At 35.0% G+C, this 21,468-nt stretch overlaps 2 protein-coding genes and 1 long non-coding RNA gene across 4 annotated transcripts; 2 read left to right on the top strand and 1 right to left on the bottom strand.

Moving 5' to 3' along the window:
* Positions 1-7,080: 7,080 nt before the first annotated feature.
* On the bottom strand, positions 7,081-10,931 carry LOC141688979 (uncharacterized). 2 transcript variants are annotated; one of them, XR_012562204.1, is made up of 5 exons: positions 10,021-10,931; positions 9,777-9,937; positions 8,697-9,667; positions 7,560-8,591; positions 7,081-7,345 (listed from the first exon to the last, which is right to left on the bottom strand). It is a non-coding gene; the product is annotated as an uncharacterized LOC141688979 (long non-coding RNA). The 2 variants fall into 2 exon arrangements; XR_012562203.1 differs by having other exon boundaries at positions 7,081-7,696; positions 8,407-8,591.
* Positions 10,932-12,292: 1,361 nt separating this feature from the next.
* LOC141691545 (uncharacterized) lies at positions 12,293-13,303 on the top strand. The gene is made up of 3 exons (XM_074496274.1): positions 12,293-12,305; positions 12,506-12,646; positions 12,834-13,303. The coding sequence occupies exons 1-3, from the start codon at positions 12,293-12,295 to the stop codon at positions 13,301-13,303; spliced, it is 624 nt and encodes a 207-aa protein (XP_074352375.1).
* A 2,657-nt stretch (positions 13,304-15,960) lies between these two features.
* Positions 15,961-16,356, top strand: LOC141691544 (uncharacterized). Its single transcript, XM_074496273.1, has one exon. It carries the CDS (start codon positions 15,961-15,963, stop codon positions 16,354-16,356), a length of 396 nt encoding a protein of 131 aa, XP_074352374.1.
* Positions 16,357-21,468: the final 5,112 nt, after the last annotated feature.

Raw genomic sequence — 21,468 nt, 5'->3', positions numbered from 1 at the left:
GAATTTACAAATGAATTTTTCATAAATGAAAAATTCATTTGCAAATTTATTTTATTATTTTATCATATTTCTTGCTTATTTCTATGTAATATATATTATCTTATCTATGTTATTTACTCTACTTGTTAATTTAAAATATCTCAGAATATTTTATTTCCTCTAAAGATATTTTTCTATGAATTTTATTTGCTAAAATTCAACAGAAATCTATTTTTAGAATAAAAATAATTAATTCTGAAATATTGTCTTTGTCTCTGTGAAAATTTTAATTGTTTATTTCAGTTGTACTATTATGAAATATAGCTTCAGTACATTAATAGTTGTCTGTACATATTCATTTTGTTTTTCTACTGCAAAGACAATCGGCAAGACAATTAAAATTGTCTTGCTGAAAATCATTTCAGTAAACATGAAAATATAAATCTGTTAATGCTTATTTTATCTTATTCTAGAAAGACAATCGGCAAGACAATTGAAATTGTCTTGCTGAAAGTCATTTTAGTAATAATGATTGCTTATTTTAAAATCAGATTAATTTTATAACTGGCAAGACAATCGGTATGACTATTGATTGTCATGCCAGTAATAAAATTAATATCAGAATTATATTGTTTTATTTTGTACTGGTATGACAATCGGTATGACTATCAGATTGTCATACCAGTTATAATTTTAATACTCATTCTGTTATTTATTTTTCTTCTTTTTGCCTGGTATGACAATCGGTATGACAATCCCGGATTGTCATACCAGCTGTTATATAAAGGCTGTTGCTGTGTTGTTTTTCACCAATTCAACTTAGCAGTTCTTTTTCAAAAAAAAAAAAATTTCTAACAGTTTTCACTCTCATTTTCTCTCTTCTCTCTCCTCGAACAAACAAAAAAAAAACAGTCACCATATTTCCTTGCTCGAGTTTTTACTCAGCACACTTAATCATCACTTTAGTGATATATACATATAAGTATATACATAAACAAGTGCTGTTGAATTTTTTATTAAAATTTTTTTTTAAAAAAATCAGTTTGCCCCTTCAAATTCCATTTTAATTTTAATTTCTTATTTGTGTCTTTTGGTGTGTCAAAACTGTGTTAGTGATTTAAGAATTTTAACGAGATACATTTCTGTCTAAATTTTTCGATTATAATTAATTTAATTCGAATTATTAAATTAATTTAATTAATTCGAATTTTCTTAATATTATTCTTAAAATTCTGAAAAGCTTGTGTCTTATTATTATTTTATAAAAAAAAATGGCTCTCAATTTCCAAATTGTCGCGCATAATCAAGTTGGTTATTTCAATCCGGAAAAATGTGATGTTGAAAAATTTAAGCCTTGGATTAGATTTTTAAATGATCATTCGATTGTTAGCTCTGCTATTAAATCAAATGTGATTTTAAACGTCGATCTACTTAGACTGATTTGCACAACCTCTACTGTGGCCGATGATTCAAAATCTTTTTCATTCACCGTGGCAAACACACAGTATGTAGTTGATGAAACAGTCGTCAATCATGCGCTAAATTTTCCACTTGACAATTTCTGTAATTTACCCTCTGAAAATGATATCACAAATTTTTTCAATGCTATTCACTATCAGGGGGTGATCAATTTAACCAAACTTTCTAAATCAAATTTGGTGTCTGAATGGGATATTTTCTTCGATACACTTTCCAAAGTGTTTGCCAACTGCACAAAATCCAATTTTCATAACATCACTTCCACTCTGCAGTATATTGGTCTTGCGGTTGTTTTCAATCAAAGGATCAATTTTGGCAAACTACTTTTTCCCATTCTCTTGAGACGTCTAACTTCTGCTTTACGTGATCATTCTACAAATCGTAGGGTATCATGTTACTATGCTCGTTTTCTTATGCTTATAGCAGATCATCTACTCACCCCTGAACACAAAGCACTTTTTGCTAACTCTGCTGTAACCGAACCCCCACCAGTTAGCAAAAAGATTTACACTCGCCAAGACACAACCTTCAAATTTATGCAAGTACCAGTACTTGTATCTGCTTTCATGGCCAATTATATTCCCTTGCCTATTTTTAATCTTCCCGGCCATGAACAGCAACCTCAACCTCCAGTGGTTCAAGCCACCCAGGCTCTTCCATTACAGGTAGTAACTCCTCACTCTCACTCTCTTCCTACTTCTGTTAACAGACCCTCAGTGGTTGATAGGGCTGACCATGAAGTTGTAGAACCACAGCTTCAATCCCAGGTCATAGAGCCAAACACAGAGTCTCATTCTATCTCACCCTCTCCCCCACTGTCTAAAATGTTACCCAGAAGATTACTAGGAAGTAGTACAATGTCAAATATGAGTGAACCCTCAGCTCTGCCTCCTCCTAAGAAAAGAAAAACCTATTCTGAGGCATCTGAAAGCCCATCCTTGTCCTCCCAACAGGACATGGACTTTGAAATGGCCAATGAACAGTTACTAGAGGCATTCTCTCAACAGGATGCATCTATTGAAATTCGCCATCGGGCCATGGCATCTTGTACTGAGTCAAGCACAATTCCATTACTCACAATGGAACCATACACTTCCCCAGATAATACTCAGGACACCCAGCGAGGAGTGCACGTCGAGTCGGTTACAGTGCCTGCCATAGTTACGGCAGAAGAGCAGTCACATGCTTCAGAGGGAAAATCTGACTCTCCGCCATCTTTAATAGAGTCATTTTCTCCCCTCCCAGATCCAACAACTCTGGCTCCCTTATGGGATTCTCCACTCGCAGATTTATCTGGAGAAAGTGGAGGGCAACTCGGTCAATCTATCCCTGAAGCAATTCAGATATCTATTCCAAAAGATTTGATAGCATTGACTGAGGATCGGGACTCGCGAATTCCCATTGCACCACCACTGACCTCTCTTGAAGAGGCTAGGGTGATTTTTAATGCAGGTACACAAGAACAGCAATTGAAAGACTCCTCACGAGCAATCATATTGAGAGAAACACATGCACGTGAGATGAGTGAACCAAATACGAGTGAACTTCAGGTGAGAGCACACACAGACACTGATACTGTCAACCTGTTAGCTCAGATTGCTGCCCTGAAAGAAGAACTTGCTAAAAGTCAAGCTGAAGCTCAAGCATTCAAAGCACAAGTGGTTGAACGTTCTTCTTCTTCCACCTCTGTCGACAATCAGCTTGCAATCATAAGGAATGGCATCTCAGATTTAAAGACTACTGTAATACCAAAGCTCAATTCTATTCAGGACACTCCAAATTTATCAGCTGATGACATATCCAACTTCTGCTCCCTACATACAAGAATGACTTCTCTTGAAGACCTCGTTGAGATGAATCATTCACTGGACAACTCAAGATTTCTAAAGATAGAGACGGGCATGGAACATCTAAATGAAGGCATGAAGCACTTATATTACATGATCAAGAATTCTCATTGCCCTAATGAAGAACAAAGAGCTTATTTTGAAGGACCGTCTGGTGGAGGATCAGGCTCTGGAAGTGGTGGAGGTTTCAAAGGAAAGTCAGTAGAGGATCCCTCAACTAAGGGGGAGAAGAAAGGGAGTAGTTCCAAAGGGAAAGAAAAAGATACTTCTGCTGGAGATAAAGGAAAGGCTGATGATGCCTACTACAGTGGAGAACAGGATGACTTCGATATTTTTGACATTCCCACTGAACCAATTCAGGAAGATAAAGATGGGTTATTTGAAGCTGAAGAAGAAAGTGATTTTGAAGATTGGGAAGAAGAAGATACAGTGGATCCTAGGTTTGAGAAAGAATTTCAGAAAGAGCAGTCAGAGATGCAAAGAAAAGAAGCTGAACTCAAGAAGGTCTCACAGATCATTGATAGGAGAAAAGACATACAAAGAACAGAAACTCTTCAAAAGCAACGTCTTCATGACATTAAAGCTCAAGAAAGGAGAAGAGATGTCAGACTGAAGATTGGTGGAAAGTGGGATGAAGCTAGGAGAGTACTCGATATGCCTCAGCTATGCACTAACAATGATAGGCAGTTCTTACATCTTCTTGACAAGCTGGAAATCTCAAATCCTAACAATGACATGTACATGAATGCTATCAAGACTGAAGTCTCAAGGATCACAGCTGCTTTTGATAGATCCCTAAATGAGATGAGCATTTTTGTATATTGTCAGAGTGAAGGATCATTCAAGGTGTCACTTCATCTATTTGAGAATCGTTCGTTGTCAGAGATTTGGGTTCTTTTAAACAAAGTGAAAAGAAGCTCAGAGTTGAATGAAGTTCTTCGGGAAAGGCTTAAAGAGTTTGCCAGCAGGGCTAGTCCTCAAGTGGTCAACAATCCTCATCAGGTGAGATTCTTTAAGTCTGATTGTCTTCAAATCTGTCAGCTAGATGTACAATCTCTTAAAGACTACTCAGCTAAGCATCTGGTCTGGATGGAACATCATTTGAGAACTGCTGGATATTCATCCATGTTGAAGACTCAAGCTGCTGACTTGATTCAAGCTTATTGTGAGAAGAATGTTAAAAGGTACAATCAACTCAAGAATAAGTTGAAGACAGTTGGAGTTCAACCAGTCAGACCTGCAAGCTTCACTTCAGAAAAAGATCGTATCTTTGACAAGGAATTGCTTCAAGATTTAGAAGAAGGTGAAGTCAGAAGAGAAGACAACTAAAGTCAATTAGCTCAAAACTCAATGTAATATGATTAGAGCGTTATGAATCAAGATAGTCTAATGTAGTTATATGTTCAGGCTAGAGGAACATCTATCTTGTATTCACTTGTAAATTTCATTTGGAATCTGGAAAATGTTAAATATAATCCAGAACTTTTCTGCTATTTACTTTACATTACTGTTTATATCTTTTTCTTATTTGTTAGTTGAGTTATCCTCTAGGTATTTGTTGTTATTGTCTAACAAGCAAATAGGGGGAGATTGAAAGGCATATGTCATAGCCTACTCGTTTATTCGAGTATTTAACTCAACTCAAATAAGAATGTAATAAGTAAATAGTGGATCAAGCATCAGAGAGATCTCACAAAGTAACATCTGTCAAAGAATAAAGAAACATTGTTCATCTGCAGACTTGAAGATTCACTGGAAGAAGTTCAAGAATTTGATCATGCCTCAGTGATATAAATCAAGATCGTGGATTTAATCAAGTGACAGAGATCTCGTCAAGGTATCATTTATTACAAGGATTCAATCAGAACAACAAAGTCAAGACATGAAGAAACGTCACGAAAGTTAGTCACTAATGAACCAGACAGTACATCGAGTGTCAGCATTGAAGTGACGGAATTGATTCATAAGTCTCAGAGACTTTCAGAAGATTGTCAGAAGAATGGATGCTGCTCAGGGATAGTATTAATTCACTATTAATTAATTAAGTCATATAATTTAATTAAGAGAATAAATTAAATCTGCAAGGATTAATTTATTGATTAATTGAATTAAATTGATTAATTAATTTAGAATTAATAATGAGGATTTTCAGAATGTTAATTGATTAAAATCTGTGATAATTCTAAAAAGACAACTGATTGTACTAGTATGACAATCGGTATGACAATTGATAGTCATACCGAATGTCTTGCTAATTCAGTTGATTGTATTGATAGAATTTTCAATTAGATTAAAATCAATTATGTATTCAGAAAAACAATTTCAATTGTACTACTATGACAATCGGTATGACAATCAATAGTCATACCGAAAGTCTTGCTAGTTCATTTTAATTGTCTTCCTAGCTCTAATAGATTGTCTCACCGAAAGTCTTTCAAGCTCAAATAGATTGTCACACCAGTTCAACAACTTCGGCTGTGATTGATTAAAAGAAAGCAGAAGACAATATCAACATACTACTCAGCAAAAAAAACAGAGCAGCACATACAGAACAAGAAAACACAGCAGAAAACAAAAGAAAATATTTCATCATTCATCTGCTTATTCAAGATCAAATATTCTAGTTTGTTAATGTTAAATCCAAACCACTAGAATTACTTATCTTGTTCTTGTATATCAATCTAGCGGATTAAAATCCCTAGAACTTAATCTCAAATCGCTTTTAGCATTTGATCTTTTAATTACAAAAATAGAAAAAGTTCATGTCGAATTTATTCTAAATTTGTAATAATTGATTTGAGATTAATCCCTTGTAATCGATACCGTAGTTGTAACACCTTTCAAGTTTAATAAAAGTTTTATTTAACTTGAATTTTGTTTCACAATTTTATTCCGCATTTTATTCGACGAAACGGTATTGTTTGCATTCAACCCCCCCTTCTACAAACAAATTGGGACCTAACAACACTATTAAGAAATATTGGTCAAACTATTAGTTGACTGTTAAAGAAGCAAACTAAATAAAAAAAAAATTCTAAAATTTTTATAATATCACTAAAATATATAGATCTTGACATTTATAAGGTTGGATCATTCACAAAAATTTTGAAAAAATCGAAATATCAATATGAGACTAAACTAGTAAGAAGAACTGGTCGATTTACTTTAGTGTTATGATATCACCCCCTAAATTCAGTTTATAAAAAGAGTTAAAATTTAAATATTCAAATTACTTACATTTTTCCGTAAACTTTTTTTTGACAATTTTCATATCCGTATGGTTGGATTATGATTTAAAACAAAAATAAAATAATTTGAAACTCAAACTATAATTATTAATTGAACCATTAATATCTAACTACCATAATAATTTTTTTTGCAAGAACTAATATATAAATTTCGTGTAAATTTTATTATATTTTTTTTTCAGAAATTTTCCGCCATTTTTAAAAATAATTTGATCGAAATCGGTTGAATTTAGTACAGAATTCGATGGCGGAAAAATTTCCTCCATTTTTTGGCAAAGCTAAATTCGACCAAATGCGGTTGAATTTAGGAGTTCGGTTAAACTCAACCGTATATGATTGCATATAAATACGGTTGTATTTATTCGGTTGTAATTAATACTAAATTTGACCGTGTAAATATGACCGTATATAAATTCAACCGAAAATGGTTGAATTTGATGTCGGTTGCATCCCAGGATCCAACTATGTACTGTCATATACGTCATGTGGTGCTTACTTGAACTTGCTATACTGAACATGGTTTAATGAATTCACAAAAATAAAATATAGTTCTCAATTATCTCTACCATTTAGTAGCCGTGAAATATTAATATGTATCACATAATTAAGTAATACTCTAGTACAAATAACGGGAGGACAAAACATTTCAGAAGCTAAAACATTCAGCAATTACACCAAGAAAACTACACTGTATTAATCCTTTCTAGCGCTGCATCTAGAACATTATCTTTGTGCATAAGATTTTGCAGCACTCGTTCCGGTGCCTTGGTGGGTTGAGAATTCTGCAGGACCCTAAAAGAACATTTCTACATCTCTGTAAAGATTTGAGCATGACTATGCACTTTGGGCCTTGATTATAATAATTGTGATAACCAAAATTACAAGATCTTGTGCGCGAAAGCTTAAAGTTATCATAGTAATCAAAAATGATGTTAATGTGAAAGTCGCTGATAAATTAATACTATTTAGGAACATATTATAATTGCAAAGTATAAGCAGAAAGTACCGTTAGTCAAGGTAGTTGCAGTTTGCCCATCAATCCACTTCCTCAGGTTAACCAACTTCTATAACATCGGTAGGGCATGGGACATTGATAAGATTTCATAGGCTTTTTACAGTCAACTTGTACTTTTATGTAGTCATCTACATAACATGTAGTCAGATATTTATAGTGCATCAATGTTACACAACAGAGCAAAAGTTTAGTGCAACTAATCTATAGTTCCTAATTTAAAATCCAAAGATATCACGAGTCCTGTAATTGAAGTAAAAAAGATAAGTGACTATGTTTTTATAAATTAAACCCATATGCATGGATCGATTTTGAGAAGCTAAGCTTCCAACAGCAGCACACACTTAAAACTCAACTAATCACACTTTATAAAACCAGAACCATTGTTATCACGAAGACGACTAGTCCACGACTAGTCAGCGACTAGTCGATACGAAGGTACTCAGGCGCCAAAAGTCTCCAAGCCCGACTTGTCGTCGACTAGTTGACGTGAAGGTCACCCAAGAGTCTCGTAGCCCGACTTGGGGGCTTCATAACCATAATTGTGATGTACCATGCTTATTTTGAACTAATTATTCTATTACTTTTGATTTAAATTATAAAATTAACGTGTTCAAAATATTATATATTAAATCTAGTAATTATACATATAATGAACACTTTGTCGACTTTTTACGACTAGTCGGACGACTTGTCGACTAGTCTTCACGAAGGTACTCAGGCTTCGAGGGTCGACTTGGCGCCGTGATAACCTTGACCAGAACCCTAGGCTATAAAATAAACTCATACCATATTAAAGAAATTTAGTACAAGAAAGTTAAGGAAAGGAGTAAGGGACAACCACGTAAATTTATTGCAGACTGTCTCAAGAAGCCTGGCAGGTCTTATCTCAGTTAGATATCTTTACAAGTAGGTAAAGATGCACAACCTCCGGTGTTCTATCTGGTATGGCTGGAATCATGTCTAAAAATGCACAAACCCAGCCGTTTCAGGCAGATATTTGAAGTAAGATCCCTCAGTCCAAGCCTGAATCATCCAAGAATTATATTAATTTACGAGGGACATAATCATTATAGGTAAACTAAGCAACTTCTGGAATCAAATTTCATATATTTCTGAATGGCAGCCTACCTCTTGTTACAGCTGGTGTTTCATCTAGTATGGTATCATTGGTCTGAATCATGTTTGACTAGACAAGGGCGAACCACTTCAGCTAGAAAATCCTCAATGCGAAAGGCCTTTTACCCGTCGATAACACAAAATTGAGATTGCAAAGGCAGCAGATACTTATAAGATTAAACATATGTCAAGATTCACAGGAAATCCCATATAAGTATCAAGGGCGTGCCTACCCTATGTGTTGGGGTGGCCTTGGCCCCCCAGATTCTGTGCAACTCCTATATACAGTGTCATAATATTCTAAATGTTTACCTTGCTCTTGTTACTTTCATTTAAATTGGCATCCCACGGTTCTTTAGGCCCAAATAGATAGAAATGTATTAATATTAACATAGGGGTTCGTATCTTATTTGCAATTACTTGAGTCGAATCTTTATATTTATTTTCCTTCAAATTTTGAGGTTCCATTTAAAGTAATTGTGTATCTAACTTTATTATACTAATACAATGTTTTGTTTTTGATATCTTAATCTTCTTGAGTATTTAATTCCTAAATATCTGTATTAAAATAATACTGAATTTGAATTTTAATCATTGGTTTTCAGTTTGTTTGATTAACTTGTTTATAAGTCCTAACTGCCATTTATAATTGCATTGCACGAGTGTGTTTATTACTTACCTATGACACGTGCTAAAAGAATGTTTCTTTTAGAAAAGAAAAAAACTACCGCTAAAATGACTGCTGCTTGTGCTTGGGCATCATATTTTCCGTAAGGATCATTGAGCATTAAAAAGAAATGAGTGATAATTATGAGCTCCTGATTATTTGTAAATATGTGTTCTTATCCAGTATATACAAGGCATTTCTCCGCAACATAGCTAGTATAATGGATAGATAACATACAAAAGTAAATAAATAAACATTGGAAAATGATGTAGATGGTAAACATACCTATCCACCATATTCAAGCATTTATCATAGCCTGTAAAGAAATAATCAATCATTTGAGAAGGCTAGTGCATTGTTCAAAAATTGAAATAAATATTTAAACAAAAAAGTGAAGACAACAAAAAAGAATGATATATACTAACTTGAGTCCTTATCTGTCTAAGCTCCTGATCCCCTGGATCTGGATGTCAGTAGCCACTTTTTGCTGATAATAACTACTAAGTGTTAAATGCAAAAGATGATGGTAACATTAAACGAGTCCAAGATAAGGCTTGATAGGCTGAACTACAGAACAGTCACATTCCTGGATCCACAAACCCAGGCCAAAAAAATTTGTAAGTCAATTACCTTTAACATCTCTAAATGAAGTAGTGCGCCGTCATGTACCTTTGGAGTTACTGAAATTTGTCTCTGTGGTTATCTCCACAGGAGCTCTACCTTTGAAATTCAAGTTATTATCTTTGCCTGATCGGGATCATAATTCCCCAATGCCTCTCTGAAGTTAGCCAAGCCTTCCTTTTTTTCATTGAACAAAGAGAAAATGTAAACATTTAACTCGTCACCTAGACTTTGTCGGGGTTGGAGTCTCATTGGTGACCCGGCAAATCAAAGTACTGTTATAGGTCAGTTTGGTACCAAGATTTGCATCCAGACTCCACCGCTAAGTCTTTGAAATGCGGCTAGTCTCAGGGATCACAACTTCAAGTGCGCTAAAATTTAGAGGCATTAGTGCAAACTACTGCAAAGTGAATAGCATCAATCTGGGTACCAAAGATGTTTGTATAAAATATCATCTGCCACCAATTTCTGTTACGATTAAATTGAGAAAAATGCACAAAATCAAAATTATAACACCAGTATACTACTTTAAAGCTTTGCACGTCATACCTAATCGATTTTCTCTCTATTAACACAATACAAAATACACATCCAAACAACTTCAAGAAATATGGATTACAATGACCTTCAAGCACAAAAGGCCATCCTCTGATCCATAAATACCCAGGGCTAAAAAATCGTATACATTTTTAGATAGATTGTAATAAAATCAGAAGAATTGAAGCATACACACATAAAGTTGCTTAATTTGTGGAGGGAATTGTTTGTATGCACCCAAAGATTGGGAGCTAACCTGGCACAAGCAAGCCATGATTCAATCCAGTCCTCTAATATTATTTATCAGTCCTCCGTTATCGAGCTTTCCAAAGGCGTAATTACCTTCTTCCTCCAATGGAGAAAGCCGGAGGCAACAAAGCAAAATATTGAAGGGTTTATCAGAGGGGTAAATTAGTAATTCTAGCTCAATAAATTTGCTTAATTACTATTTTTGCAAACACTTACAAATAAAAACAACATTCAGTCTTGTCATCTGACATGTATGAGTCTGTGAAGTATGATCACTTTTTCGTCAAACTTTATTCGTTTCTACAATTTTCAAACTCGAGTTTTATTATCTGTTTTGTTTTCATTGATCTTATTATGGATAAACAAAAATCACACATACACGAGATGGAGGAGACATTTGCTGCAATACAAATTGAAGATGAGGAGTATGGGGTTCTAAGTTATGAGAATGACAATAAAGATCTTAGTGAGATTGACATGCGATGGTGCCTAATAGGACGGTTTATTACTGATTCGCATATAGATTTTCAGGCCATGCAACATAAATTGGCTTCTCTTTGGAGGTCATGGAGAGGTCTCTATATTAAACAACTAGATAGCAATAGGTTTATCTTCCAATTTTATCATGAAATTGATATCAAGAGAGTCATTAAATGTAGCCCATGGACCTTTGGATGTTTTCATTTGGTGTTGGAACGCCTCAAAGATGGAGATAATCCTAGAACTATTGAGATTACCAGGATAGATTTGTGGGTGCAACTACATGGAATGAATACTGGTTTCATGTCTCAGTGTGTAGCAACGAACATCGGAAATTATATTGGCACATATGTGGAGGGGGATCCAAATAACTTTGTTGGAGTATGGAGAGAATATTTACGTATAAGGGTGTCGATACCTCTGAATATTCCTATTAAAAGGAGAATGAAGCTTAAGAAGTCTGAAAAAGAATGATGTTAGGTTAATTTCCAAGATGAAGAAATTCCTACATTTTGTTTTATATGTGGTTTAATTGGTCATGGTGAGCGTTTCTGTGATAGGATCTTTGATTCTCCAGTTGAAAGTATTGAGAAGCCTTATGGCACTTGGTTGCGTGCAGAACCAAAACGAAGGTCTTACATTATGGGTTCGAAGTGGTTACGTAACGGAGGAAATTCTCAGGGATGTTTTTCCGACGATGGAGGAAAGTCGGAAGGAGATAAGGTTAATCCCGTTAATGGTGCTCAAGGAACACAGAATAACGTTAATCTAGGAGCTAATTTGCTCGTAGTTAATAAAGGAGATTTGGCAGGAAATATTGGCGTAAAGATAGAGGGAATCAATCAAAATGGGCCACATTAGATAGATATCCAAAATTCAAAATTTCTTTTGAAGGCAAATGAGTTTGGACCAGACTCAGCTGACTTAATTATAGTGGACTCTAAAAGACGCAGGGTGGGCTTGGACTTAGAGAATTATACGAACATAACCCATGAATAAGACATGGAGATGGAGACACAGCATAACAGCACAACAGAATCAAAAAATCGAACTAATGGCGGGTGCTGGTGTGTAGTCTCGTTAATCATTATGAATACTTTAGAATGGAACTGCCAAGGCATGGGTTCACCTGGAAAAGTTCAGTTCCTTTAAGATGTAACTCGTTCGGAGAGACCTACATTTGTTTTTCTTAGCGAGACCATTAGTAGTTATTTGAAGATGGAGTGTTTGTGCAGTAAGTTAGGTTATGATGGTTTTATTGTTGTAGAGCCTATGGGTAAGAGTGGAGGGGTAGCGTTGTTTTGGAATAATTTAGGAGATGTCAAGTTGATGAGCATGTCTCGATTTCATATTGATGTTTCGGTTGTTGCGAATAATGATAAGTGCTGGCGTTTAACGGGTCTATATGGTGAACAAGCTAGATAAGAAAAACACAAAACGTGGGAGCTTCTCAGGAATCTGGCTCGTGATCCTAACCTTCCTTGGTGTATAATGAGGGATCTTAATAATATTACTTCTCAACAGGGTAAGAAGGGAGACACTCCGTATCCTAACAACCTAATCAGTGGCTTTAAATGATTGTTTGCATGACACAGGCCTATGCGACATGGACATTTTGGGTCACCAGTGTACTTGGGAAAGGGGAAGGAACACAAATTATTGGATTGAAATAAGATTAGACAGAGTTCTAGCCAATGCAAAATGGCTAGAGCTATTTTTAACGGTGAAAGTCTATAACCTTGAGGGGTCGCCATCTGATCATAGTCCCTTGTTATTAGTTCCAGAATCGCAGCATAAATGGGTTAAAAAACACAAATTTCGTTTCGAGAATGCGTGGCTCCTAGAACCTGCATGTTTTCAAATTGTCAAGGACTATTGGGAAGACCATGTTACTCATAATGTTATGCATAAACTGAGTAATTGTGCTGAAAGTCTACAAGTATGGGGTTGTGAAATTACAGGGTGTTTTCAGAAGCGCATCAAGGATTGTAAAGGCGAACTTAAAGTTTTGAGAAATAAGAGAGATACTCAGTATGTAGAAGAGTATGAGGCTACAAAGAAGTAGTTATTCTTAGTGATGGATCAAAAAGAGGTTTTCTGGAGACAAAAATCGAAACAATTGTGGTTGCAGGCGGGGGGAAAATACCAAGTACTTTCATGCATCTTGTAACAGGAGGAGGTGAACAAATCATATCCAGAGGTTAAAGAACGATAATGGAGAATGGATTAGTTGGGATGGAGGGTTGCAAGAATTAATTAAAGAATACTATCAACAACTATTGACGGAAGGTCTGAATCAATGAGATGATGTGGTGAATTGTGTACCGACCAACATCACAGCAGTGCATAATACTATCCTTCTAGAACCAGTGAATGGAATTGAATTCGAGCAAGCTATTTTCAGCATGCACCCTGACAAAGCACCGGGGCCTGATGGCATGACCCCGACCTTTTTTCAAAAACACTGGCCAGTGGTAAGGAATGAAGTGGTTCAATTAGTTCGTGATTTCTTTTTAACTGGTGAAATAGTGGAGAAAATGAACGCAACCAACATTGTTCTTATTCCTAAAAAGAAGAACCCAACCTTGTTGACAGAGTTGAGGCCCATTACATTGTGTAACGTGGTGATGAAAATTATCACGAAGGTTTTTGCCAATCGATTAAAGAAAGTGTTGAAGGTGGTAATCTCAGATTCCCAAAGTGCATTCTTGTCAGGTCGTTTTATCTCTAATAATATAATGGTCATCATGCATTATTTGAAATGTAAAAATATTGGAAAAGATGGTTTTATGGCCTTGAAGTTGGATATATTTAAAGCTAATGACCGTATTAAGTGGAAATTCTTACAAGCAATCATGTTAAAATGGAATTTAGTAGTTGGTGGACGTATTTGATTATGCAATGTGTATCTTCAGTGCAATACACCATCAATCATGGTGTTTACGAGATAGGTCCTATTGAACCTAGTCGAGGGTTGAGACAAGGAGATCCGTTGTCTCATTATCTCTTTATCATTTGTGTCGAAGGGCTATCATCATTGATCAGGTACTATGAAAGGAAGAACTGGTTACAAGGTGTAAAAATCTGCAGGAGAGCGCCTATGATTAGCCATATGTTATTCGCAGACAATAGCTACTTATTTTGCAAGGCTGAGGTGTTAGGGATTCAAGTAATAAAACGCAACCGAAAATAAATATTTTGAATCCCTACCATAGGATCTATGTATAATGACTGGATAATTATGGAGAATATGATCATGTACCTTAAATAAAGCTTTCCTTCTGACTGTAACGGAAGTCCTGATCTTGATGAACCATAGCAGCCCTCCTTGTGAAGATCTTCTCTCCAAGATATCCACACGAATGTCCGATCGTCCAACGATCACCTGAGCCGGTATTAGCCGATTTGGTTGCCTCTTCCTCTCTCTCTTTCTCTCTAGTCTCTCTAAGATGTAGAGCTGTTAGGGTTTTTTTTTATTTTTTTTCTCAAAAACGTGATGTGACTAGTAAACCTAAAAATATACATCTTGATGTATATATAGGGGATAAAGGATTAAGGCCTAACCCTAAACCTAACGGGCTCCTGAAAAATGACCCATTTTGATTTCGGGTTTATATTACTATTAAATTCGAATTTTAATATATATACAATTAATCAAGTCTCACTTAATTAATTTAATAATTAAATTCGAATTCATAATAATAAAATACTTAAATTCATAATTTAAATAACACTTTGTTTTAAACGTTCTTTGTGTGTAACCCTTTAGGTTATTATTATGTTGGCAGTGATTTTATTTTTTAATAATAAAATTAGAAACAATGAGTGACATCTAGAAATACATCATTGCTCCCCAAGTAATAATAATAATTGGTGATTCAATTAAACCTTTCGTGAATAATGTACAATGTAATATAATCCATTTAGCCTTATATTATAGATCAAACTCGAGAAATGCATTGTTTCATCCTCTGTTAACGTTTAATCCTTGTTTCCTTGATCAATGAGTAAACCATTAAACAAATCAATATTTAAGCACGACTATGCATTTTATAGTTTTACTCAATGAAGAGGCCAATAATATCACTTCTTTAGTATAGGAGGGCTAAATCCCATCTAGATCATTCATATTTCTCATACGATTCATAATATATCCAATGTCTACTTCTATTATTACCCGGTCAATGATAACTTTCAATAGTATCAAAGTATATTAATTCTCGTATAGAAATATAATGATTTCAGGTCTAAAGACCAATACATCATTATCACTGTGAGATTAACTTATGACACTATAAACACGTAGTATCTCACAACGGGTCAATCCAGCACCATGTATCTAATACATGTTCGTGTGTTTTAACTTTAGTATCACCATACCTATGATCAATGAGATGTGATCATCAGTCGGCAAACACACTAGTCTCAACGTATTTATTATCGTCCCTTAACAATAATACTTGACTAGAGACCTTTAGAAATATCAATACTATTCTCATAATCTCATTTCTAAGTCACGTACTTAGAGATATAGATTTACATATCATATTCCAAATCATTTATTAATCTAACATTTTATCGTTGAAAATAAAGATATAATAAAATACTAAAGAATAATCCATAGAATCATAATTAATAATCCAAATATCTCATAACATAAACATAATAGTGTTGTCTCTAGGGCACACACATTAACATGAGGTTCTCCAGGTATCTAAAGTTATGGAGTTACTAGCTAGTTATGAGCATGCCTCGGGTCAGAGAATCAACAAGAATAAATCCTCTGTTTTCTTCAGTGCCAACGTCATTGACTATAACAGGGACTTGATTTTCCAGGAGATGCAAGTTCATCAAGCAGATGAGTTCACCAAGTACTTGGGTCTGCCAAATATTTTGGGGAGAAATAAATTTGTGATTCTGGGGTACCTAAAGGAGAAAGTGAAGGCCAGCATTAAGAGTTGGAACGAGAAAAATATCTCCAAACCTTCAAAAGAGCTGTTAATCAAAACGGTGGCACAATCATTGCCAACTTTTGCAATGAATGTTTTCTTGCTTCCTCTTGAGCTGATCAGAGAAGTAAAACGGGAATTGTCGAAGTTTTTTTTGGAGCTCCTCTAACAAGAACAAATCTCGTATAAGCTGGATGTCTTGGGATAATATGTCCAAACACAAACATGTAGGATGCTTGGGCTTTAAAAATTTACGTGACTTTAATATGACTATGCTAGGCAAACAATGTTGGAGATTGATCACAATCCCAAATAGTCTGGTTGCTCGTGTTTACAATGCCAAATACTATGCACATGAAAATTTAATGAATGCAAAGCTGGGGGGGTCCAAGTTTTATTTGGAAAATCATCCTCGAGGCAAAACATATAATTTTTGTTGGTTCTTGTTGGCGAGTAGGCATGGGGAAAAATATCAAAATTATGAATCAGCCTTCGCTCAGGGACTTGGATAATCCCTACATTACTACTGAATCTCTGTCAATTGAGAACGAAAGCGTGGATTCGCTATTGCAAACGAACACTAAAGAATGAGACCTGGAGGTTATAAGGGATATCTTTAATGACAGAGATCAATATCACATCATCAACACCAGAATTGAGCAAGATTTAGAATGGGACACTCTCTATTGGAAGCTAGAGCAGTCTGACAACTATTATGTTAGAAGTGCATACAAGCTTCTACAGTCTCAGAAAGGAGAATAGAATGATAATGCCAATACTAAATTCTGGAAAACTATTTGGAGTATCAAAGCCCCTCCAAAGGTGCTCAGTTTAATCTAGAGAGCTGCAACCGCTTGCCTTCCGACTAAATCTCAATTTAGACTGAAACATGTCTAAATTGATAGCTCTTTCCCAGTTTGTGATAATGGAGTGGAATCAATTTATCATGCTTTAGTCTAGTGTGAAGTGGCAGCTGGTTGTTGGAAGATTCTCAGTCCAAAGATTGACACACAAACGAGCATGGACTTTACTCATTGGATGGAGAGTTATGTGCATAGTCAGTCGAGTACAAAGAAAGCTAAGATTATCATATTGTGTTGGTCAATATGGCGTGCTAGAAATGATCTTGTATGGAATAAGAAGAGATGGATACCAGTGAGAATTGTTGCTAAAACTTGGGAGTTTCTTTCAAAGTGGAAAGAGGCCCATAATCGGAATTTCAAGGTACCAATCCACACTACGCCATAAGTGGGCTATTATAATGCCTAAATGGTGTTACAATAGACCCTAAAAGCGTTACATTAGGTCTATTGTAACACCAAGGGGTGTTACGTATACGAGCATTACAATAGACACCCTAATGTAATACTTCACTGATCTATTGTAACAGAGAAGAAAACATTACAACAGGCAACCACTGTAACACTAAAAGAACCAAATGTAACGCAAAATGAGTGATACATTAGCTTGATCAGGATTGCATAAGTGGGACCCACTAGGGGTGCCACCTAGCCCCACACCTGTTGGGGCTACGTGTGCCCCACGTGGGTCCCTGGTGGGCCCCACTTATGGGTCCCACATTGCCTATTATAACCGCCTATTTTATCTATTATAACACTAGTTTTTTTAATTAGGCAACACTGGAATATGTGTATTATAAGTTTGTAACAGTCTTTTTATCTATTGTAACATTAGTGACATATGTAATTTAACATTATATGTATACAAATATTATACTAGAACAAGCAAATGTAACAGTTATTTTTAACACCTTTGAAATATATGGTTTGCTTTGAGAAGAATTCATAATCAACAAAACATCAAAGTTGCATACATAAGAGTCTTAGCTCTTCAAACCAAACAACTAGATAACATTAAATTCTCCAAATCATCCCCAACGTCGACGACAACTAAAGTACTACAATTAGTCTCATCCCAATGCCAACGACGACGACAAAAACTACTACATAATCAATTTTACGAGAAATTTGTATCAACTGATTGAAATGAAAAGCTATGAGAACACTTGATCACACAGAATCTCCAGCTTACCAAATTAAGCATGTTATCTAGTTGGGAGAATGAAGTACTCATGCACTACACTAGAACATAATCCTTGAGCATTTATCCCAACAGCTGCAACATACAAATCTAGCTTTCCTACTGAAATACCAATTCCCTGAACTCCAAGTTCACCAAGACCCGGTAATCTGCTTCCATCAATTACCAAGATCATATCAACATATATATACTATCATAATTTTAAAAGAGACTTGTTAGTTATATTGACAAATAAGTAATGTCAAAATAAAATAACTAGAAAACTTAAAACTTATACATCATATTAATTATATAAAAAGAGGCACATGTATATTAGTTGCATTTCTAAAAGGAAAAGAAAACTGGAAGCAGAATTTTTTTATTAAATTATAATACAAGTTCCAACAGATTTAAAGATGTGGATTAAAAATGCAAAGAATAACCTGATCAGCATGCCAATTATAAACCATTTACATCATTTCTCCACGATCCGCAACGCTAAAGTACATCCCCTGGGTCTTTTAAACAAACCGTTATAGTTCTGGAAAACAAGGCCAACTGTCAGAGTGTAAACTATAGGTGCATATTCTTCAATATTGGCAATCAACACCTACTAGAATAATGGGACATCGACACGGTTCAATAGAATATTAAAAAGACTAAACTACTTTTGATAATGAAATTCTTTCTTAAAATGAAGCTAGTTACGATTCAATAAAGATAGCAACCATATGAAATGACAGATATCATTTGCTTTCCTTTCTGGTGTGTATTATGATATTTTGGTCTGTCTCTATAGTTCAAAGATACAATAATGCAAACATACAAAAATACCCTTTAGACTTACTTATAAGTGACAAGTTCAGTGGTAACACTGTTAGAGGTAGACATTACATTCCTCCCAACTACTTCAAAAGCATCACAGACCTTGTCTGTTCACATAAAGACTTGTTAGATTAATTTGAATGTACGAATGGGTGCTAGTCAAATAAAGTTAAATATGTCACATGTGGAAACAGACGAACAAATTTAAAATTTTAGATTTACGAGGAGACCAGACATTAACAAAAAAAACTTCAAAAGATCAAGTGTTGCATAAGGTTACAGACACTAATCAACCTAGAATTCAATGATACAAGATGAAATTGAAAGTACAAGGTAGTACAATTTAATATCCATCATTCTCAATCCCTTATAATGATTTTTGGCAAGCCCGGTTCCCCAACGTTAACATAGACCCAAGAATGCGCAACATAGGCACACTGACATGGGAAACACACTTCAGGGACTAATACCATCCCTAAAGAGATGTGTACCTGAGCAATTTAAAAAATTGCAACTATAAAGAGTCTACTAAGCCCAAGGATCCATCTGTCTTTGTCAAAGAATTAAAAACTACACCTTGCTGATCAACTGTTGCAGCATCAAGCCAATCTCTAGAGCTTTCCCAAACTCAAATACACCTAGTGGAGATGCTCCACTTGCTTCTGCACTAGAATTTAATAGCCTGTTGTCATCTAGAAATAAGGGGAACAAGCACAATTGATATATTAGTGACGAGAAGAAGACATAGTGGCCTGAAAACTATGATACTCTTTATGATGTAACTGCCTAGAACAGGAAATCCTATATATGACAGGAATACTAAAATGGTTGCTGCTATAGAACAATAAATATGAATCATCTCTGAAGCTGCAACTACAACACTTATTTGTTTTGGGCTTATACTAGTAAAATGACGACGGATCACTGGTTCTGAGTTTTCTGACTGACGCTCAATAAGAAAAAAAAAACATAGATTCCTTTTTAAGTTTTGTTTTGTACTCATCATCATCATCAACCACATAATCATCCTACCAAATCAATCCATCGATAATACATTTTAGTTAATCATTAAACTCGATAAATATAACATCATACATCACTAACAAGACATATACAAATATACTTTATATGTTTGTATATTTAAACTCACCAAATCAATAATTTTAAAGATAGCATCTTGATATCTTGTTTTCACCTCCTCCGCAAGTGCCTAACAAATATAAAATCCAATCCGTTTCATTTCACCATACATATTTATAAATAAAATTAATTAATCACACGAAACATCAATACACAGAGATCACAATTCAACGAGAATCAACTTAAAATGGTGTCTAACTAATTTGGCAACTGAATCCGGTAATCGAGACACCTAATCAGTCAAAATACCTAATTAGTACCCTAATTACTCAAACATCCAACTCAAATACCCTAATTAGTCAAATACAAATTAATTACTAATCGAAGCAGAGAGAAGAAGATGCTAAGTAGTTCAAAACCATAAATATTATCTCTAAATCAAATAAAAAACTAAAATTGAGAAATCTAACCAGAATGAAGAAGAAGAGTTTGTAATCATTGTTGTAGTCAGTACAAGAGAGAGAGAGATGAAGAGAGAGAGAGAGAGAGAGAGAGAGAGAGAGAGAGAGAGTACATTCCAGAAATAAGTGAAGCCGAGAGAGGAGGCTGAGAGTGAGGGTTTGAGAAGGTTGAGATTGTGAGAGGTTTGCCTGAGAATGTGTTTTCATTTTGGGGGGGGGGGGATACCGCCCAAATATTTCACTTAGTAAATCGTGCATATTTTTTATATTTTTTTTAATTTTGGTTTTTCTTTTTAATTATTTAATTTTTATTGGTTAAATATGAAAATAAAAAAAGTATTTGAATTTGTGTATAAGAAATTCTAGATTTAAATCATATTATATGTTACATTGATCATTCACTAGTAAATCAGAATATAATTTAAACTAATATATGATAATATTTGTGACGCCCTCAATCTCAGGGTTAGGAAATGAGGACTCACACACCTCTATTCTAATAATTAAATATGCATAGACCCCGATTAACTACTAACAGGATCAGCAGGATAAAGTATGAGACAAGATTACAACTACCAATCACAGAATATAACTTACAAACCCAAAATTTTATTAAATAATCAATATCGATTCCGGCTGGGAACCGACAGATAACCCATTGTATTTTTAAACACCTCTTTCTAGGCGCGAGCTCACTCATAACCTGTACTACCTGCTCTGGCAACTGGAAGCCCTCAACACGGTAGGGACCACCAGGTACGCTCTTACGAGCAGTGCGCCTAAGCCTGGCCATCTTCTTGCTTAACTGCCATGGTTAGATTAAGACAAAACAAATGAGTATAAAACTCAGCAAGTAACTAAATAGCAGTTCTACA

The sequence above is a fragment of the Apium graveolens genome, chromosome 10, assembly GCF_009905375.1.
Source record: "Apium graveolens cultivar Ventura chromosome 10, ASM990537v1, whole genome shotgun sequence".
NCBI classification, from domain to species: domain Eukaryota; kingdom Viridiplantae; phylum Streptophyta; class Magnoliopsida; order Apiales; family Apiaceae; genus Apium; species Apium graveolens.
Note: the sequence above shows the minus strand (reverse complement) of the source record. Positions and strands in the feature narration are given on the sequence as shown.

Bases quoted from the DNA above. Each gene is read 5' to 3' on its own strand.
- LOC141691545 (XM_074496274.1), top strand. The intron at 12,647-12,833 runs GTGAACAAGCTA...TGCATGACACAG, and splicing joins GCGTTTAACGGGTCTATATG to GCCTATGCGACATGGACATT.
- LOC141691544 (XM_074496273.1), top strand. From the start codon at position 15,961: ATGGAGTTACTAGCTAGTTATGAGCATGCCTCGGGTCAGAGAATCAAC.